General features: G+C 44.8%; 1 protein-coding gene across 1 annotated transcript; it reads left to right on the top strand.

Moving 5' to 3' along the window:
* Positions 1-601: 601 nt before the first annotated feature.
* Positions 602-2,800, top strand: LOC119248606 (adenylate cyclase type 1-like). Its single transcript, XM_037515484.1, has 3 exons — positions 602-815; positions 1,017-1,114; positions 2,080-2,800. Exons 1-3 carry the CDS (start codon positions 759-761, stop codon positions 2,312-2,314), a joined length of 390 nt encoding a protein of 129 aa, XP_037371381.1. The 5' UTR covers positions 602-758; the 3' UTR covers positions 2,315-2,800.
* Positions 2,801-5,456: the final 2,656 nt, after the last annotated feature.

The raw sequence follows: 5,456 nt of genomic DNA, 5'->3' as shown, positions 1-5,456 counted from the left end.
TGTCCCTCTTCTGTTTCCTGATAGAGAATGTGTAGAATTGGTGTTATTCTCTAAATGTCTGATAGAATTCTCAAGTGAAACTATTTGGAGAACACTTTCTCAGGAACTGTAAAGTTATGAATTCAAATTCTTTAGTTATTATAGGGCTATTCCCATTATCTTTCATTCTGGGTAAATTATAGTATGTGTGTCTCAAGGTCCATTGTAAACTTACTCTGCATTCTGAATTTGTTAGCGTCTTTTCTCTATTTTTCTTGGTCACTCTTGCTGTAGGTTTGCCAACTTTATTGGTATTTTCAAAGAACCAGTGTTTGTATCACTGTTCTGTGCTGGACACTGACCCACCCATGGCACATGTGGGGCCCTGCAGCCCTCCTCACAGTACTACCACATAGGTGCCATGGCACCCCATTACAGAAGGGGGACCTGCACAGCAGTGGCACTGTAACTGGCTTGGGGATCTCCCTACCAGCTGGTGGTGAACCTACAATTACATCTCAGATCCCCAAGTGCAGCCTAACTCTGCAGAGGGCAGTGACGCAGAGTGGAGGGAGCATGAGTTCTTTTCTTCAGTAAATGGAGAATTTGATTATCTCCCTTTCTTTTCACAATGGCTGCAGCGGAGGGCATTGAGAACAACTTCAGAGAAACTCAGAAACCGCTCATCTTTCTCTACGAATGTTGTCTATACCACCCCGGGCACACGTGTTAACAGGTACATTGGCCGCCTCCTGGAAGCCCGCCAGACAGAGCTGGAGATGGCTGACCTGAACTTCTTCACTCTGAAGTATAAGCAAGCCGAGCGAGAGCGAAAGGTAGGTCATCCGTCTCAGTGACCAGAGATGCCGGGCCCCAGATGCAGCTACACTTGCTGGCCCTTCTCCTGGTCTGTGTGGGCATGGGCACTGTCCTTCTCCACCCATAATGGTTCTGAGCATCCTCGGTATCCCTGGGAAGACAGAGTCTGCATGTCTCCTGGAAGCTGGGCCACTGATGGTCAATTCTGTATCCCATAGTACCACCAGCTTCAGGACGAGTATTTCACCAGTGCCGTCGTGCTTGCCCTCATTCTGGCTGCCTTATTTGGCCTTGTCTACCTTCTCATAATCCCACAGTAAGTGTTGTCCTGTGTCCTGCCATAAGATGAAGTTATTGGGAATTTCTTTATATTCAAGTTTGACTCCCAAGGTTAGTCTCCTGTCATGCCCAGTGTTTGGGGATGCATGAGCCACGTACCACTTCTCCATTTATTCAAGTAACTAGTTGAGCAAGCCTTTATGCCAAGTTGTATGGGACTGGTACTCTTGATTTTCAATTTTTAATTTACTTACTTCTAAGACACTTGTATTATCCATGTCTTTGACCACGCACCAAAGACGTCATGATAGTTTCTGAGGGAAAAAACCTACAGCACACCTAATGGATACTTGGTTTCTAGGTGCATGGCATTTTTCAGAAATATTAAAATGAGGAAAAGTGACCCTTGAAAAGGAAGAAAACTGTGATTTTAATTTGGCAGGTTTTTTTTTTAATCAAAGAAGACCCCAGAAAACCTTCACTCTGTACCCCCCACCCTGCCAACATCCTTTCTTAATAAATTTCCTTATTGGAGTAATTCTCCTGAGAGATTCAAGAAAACACATAGAAACTGTCCTGTTCCCCTCCCCCCACCCCCCACCCAGACAATGTGAGCACACGGTGAGGGTCACTGCCTTGATGGACCTATATGGGATCAAACCTTTTCTAGGGAACCCCTTCCCAGACAAAGTACAGTAAAAGAGCAGAGTCCAGTGGCCACGTCGGTGCAACTTTAGTGCTTCTTGAGGAAGGCACCTCTAGGAAGTTCTCAGGACTGGGGATCCTGCAAGCTACAGGGGTAGAACTTGGGAGTGGACACGGGAAGAGAACCAGCTTAGGCAAGACCCCGGAGACTTGATGCTTCTTCCTGAGGTTCTGCTTCTTCCTGAGGGCTGGGTGACATGCTGGGTAGAGTGTGGGATGTGGGTTGATTCCCAGGCACCTTTAGGGCACGCTTCACCTTGCCCCAGCTCACAGTAACTGTATGTCTTCTATATCTAGGAGTCTGGCCCTCCTGCTTCTGTTGGTGTTCTGCATCTGTTTCCTGGTGACCTGTGTTCTGTACCTGCACATCACCCGGGTCCAGGTATGTACATGTACCTGTGTTTCACCTAATTCAGGAATACTCATGAGTGTATCCTATACCTGCATATCTAGAGAAGTGCATGTGTGTATGTGTTGTATACCTACACAACATGTGGGTTGGTATGTGCATGGCTGCTGCCTATTCTCCTAGCATGGCTAGTCAGGAAATGGAGGCATTTTGCCCCCATGCTCTCCTGGAAGGTAGAACATGTTGTCTTCATAGTAGGAATGCATTTGAGCACCTCGTGTGCTAGGCACTGTTGGGAGTTCTGGGAGCCTGCCCAAGGATACAAGGAGTTGTGACTGAGAGTGATTAAATAAATGAACAGGAGATGTGATGCTTTTCTCCCAGTGTGGAGCTTCCCTCAGGTCAGGAGAGTATTGGTAGGTTGTGTGTTTGTGTCATGGATTGGGGCGTCCACACTAGCAAGGATTGTGTTCTGACTTGCTGGTCTACATGTTTGGGGCCACAGGGTGAGCTTGGCAGCCCTGCACATCATGATCAGGGGGAAGACTCAGTTTTTCCCAGTCCTACATTTCTTTCTCACATCCCAACCTTTGTCTCCAAATGTTTCTTTCCCTTCTATCTCCACTGTCATGACTGGCAGACCCAGTGTTAATTTTACTTGTTCTTGAAAACAGCCACTCTTAGAAAGGTTAAATCTAGTTTTATTTGTTTAACTTTACATCAGTAACTTTTTGACTTTTTAAAATAGAAATGCTATGCATTCAGACTGCATTTCTAGCTCTTTGATTTTCACGTGTCGAGTGGCATTTAGTGTGGTAAATTTTGAAATTTCCAACTTCAAATGAGATTACTGTATTCACATAATTTCAAATGAAGGTATGACAAATGGATGCTAATTTCTAAAGCCCATCATAGTTATCCCTAGTGTTGGGAATCCGTGTGCCCAGTGGGGACAGATAGCACGAGACATGCAGAAACATGAACTGGGAAAAATAGCAAATACTGAGACCTCATCAGTGTACCTAGCATGGGGCTGTCCCAGGATGGATTTTTTTCACTTGTAAGATTTCCATAAAGTTGACCAAAGAGGGCAGGGTGGCTGGTTACCTGCTTTCCTATATCAGAGAAATCAAGGCTCAGGAAGGCTAAGTGACTTTCGCACATGACTGTAAAGCAAAATCTGACCCAGACCTTCCGTTTCTAGAGATAGTATTCCAAATGAAAACACATGATTTCACCAAATACATATGTCCTCAGAATTCAGGAAATGGGTGCTGCCTGCCTGGAATCAGTTTCCTTTGCTGAAAATGCTAGAGATAGACCTGTTGGTGACATTAAACACAAGGTAGCCCAGATTTTGACATAGCACCTCCCGTGCACTGATATGGCCTACTCCTGCAGGGTTGGTCCAGCTGCACTAACCCCTTTCTGAAAGTTCACCCTCCCTTCTCATGAGCCTGAACATTTTTCTAAGTTTGTGATTTTTGAAGTGAAAGGCTTTTTAGAGAGCTGCAGTTGGTCCATCTAATGCTATTGATTTTAGAGGATAGGAAGCACAAATAGGAGAGGGAGGAACTCCAAAGGCTGTCCATGGGGCAGGATAGATAGCTTAAGAGTCTGAGGCAAGAGATTGAAAAAAGACAAATTGGCCAGCTTGATGCCAAGACCCAGGGCTACTGGCCATGAGCATTTCTGTGCAGGAACCAGAACTGAACCAGATTAGGTCAGTTGAAAGAGTGGTCAGCAATGTGTTGAACTGGCCGCTGGGCCTTTACAGATTCATGGTGCACTCACTCTGAGACTTCATCCCTCTGTTATTCATAAGAAAATTTCAGACCTTCTAGGAGAAAAGGATAACTTTTGTTTAAGGATCAAAGCAAAGAGCTGAGCCATGTACCTATGAGGAACTTGGCTAGAACTCATGTGTTTAGACCATTAGAAAAAGGTTTTCAACTCCCTAGTCCTCAGATGTGGGTACTGTGATGCTCAGATACTGGCCCCAGTGAACCTAGAGGTGAGCTGCAGGGCTGCTCTCATTCCTGGCCCTAGCCCCTGCCCAGACCCAGATGCTGCAATGCCTGGATCCTGGACCCAAGTAGACTTGGAGTGAATTTCTAGCACCACACCAAACCCCACAAGCACCAACTGCCATGCCCACCAACTGGTAAACACCCTAAACAGCGGAAAAGGAGGACCCACACACAACAAAGTTTCCTACTACAGAACAAACTGAAAGTAAATGATGGGGAGAAACAGAAATGCAAATGGCCAAGCAAGTCCTCAGGGGAACAGTAGATCATGGAGAGAAAACAAATATCCAGGACCAACTCACAAAGACATGGAAGAGCTTTTATTCCTATCAGATGCAGAAGTAAAAACTGCCATATTATTAAGAAAATCAAAGAATTGGAGCAATACAAAGAAAACTCTGTTTTTCATAGCATTCATTTCCTTTTTTGAGTTTTCCTGCATATCTCTAAACTGTCTGAGTTATGATCAAATTTGAACCTCTAAGTAAGAAAATAGTAGAAATTCAAAAAAGTGGAAAGGTAAGTGGAGGAGATGAAACATTCTTAGAAAGTCAAAGAAGTAGACTAAACTAATGCAAAAATAAATAAGTAAGATCAAAGAGTCAAATGGGGAAAAAATCAAAATAGAAAAAGAGAGATACAAAGCTAAAAAAATGAAGAAAGACTTGGAGAATTATCTGATGCCATGGGTATCTCAGAAAGAGAGAGATAAGGGAACTGGAAAATTATTTTAAAAAATAATGGAAGAAGGGCCTCCCCGGTGGTGCAGCGGTTGAGCGCTGGGCTGCAAAGCTGCCTGCAGCCTCTGCAGCGCCTGTTCAATCCCTGGCCAACGGGTGAGGGTCCCACATGGCGCACAGACCTCTCCTGCTGCCCGCTGCTCCCCTCAGCAGTGTATTTCTTAGTCAGTCTGCCTGTTCTGTTCCCCGCTCCGGCTCTGGTGAATTCTCTCACCCTCCCGCACTTCTGACTGTATGTACCCAGTGCTTGTATAAATAAATAAATCAATCTTAAAAAAAAAAAATAATGGAAGAAAACTTCACAAACTTGGAGAGGGAACTGAACATAAAAACACAGGAAGCTAACAGAACACCAGGTTACCTAACACCTAAGCAAAAAAAAAAAAAAAAAGACCTACAGTAAGAGATGTAGTAGATATAGGGGTCTTCCCTGGTGGCTCAAGGGGTTAAGATGCAACCTATGAAGCAATCTGAAGCCACTGCAGCACAAATTCGATCCCCAGTCAGGAAGCAACCCACATGGTGCAGCAGACCTCTCCTGACTCGCCCGCTGCT

The sequence above is a fragment of the Talpa occidentalis genome, unplaced genomic scaffold, assembly GCF_014898055.3.
Source record: "Talpa occidentalis isolate TD23 unplaced genomic scaffold, MPIMG_talOcc4v2.1 talOcc4.1680, whole genome shotgun sequence".
NCBI lineage: Eukaryota > Metazoa > Chordata > Mammalia > Eulipotyphla > Talpidae > Talpa > Talpa occidentalis.
Note: the sequence above shows the minus strand (reverse complement) of the source record. Positions and strands in the feature narration are given on the sequence as shown.

Coding starts and splice junctions, on each gene's coding strand:
- LOC119248606 (XM_037515484.1), top strand. CDS start 759: ATGGCTGACCTGAACTTCTTCACTCTGAAGTATAAGCAAGCCGAGCGA. Junction 816..1,016: donor AAGCCGAGCGAGAGCGAAAG/GTAGGTCATCCG, acceptor TGTATCCCATAG/TACCACCAGCTTCAGGACGA. Junction 1,115..2,079: donor TACCTTCTCATAATCCCACA/GTAAGTGTTGTC, acceptor TTCTATATCTAG/GAGTCTGGCCCTCCTGCTTC.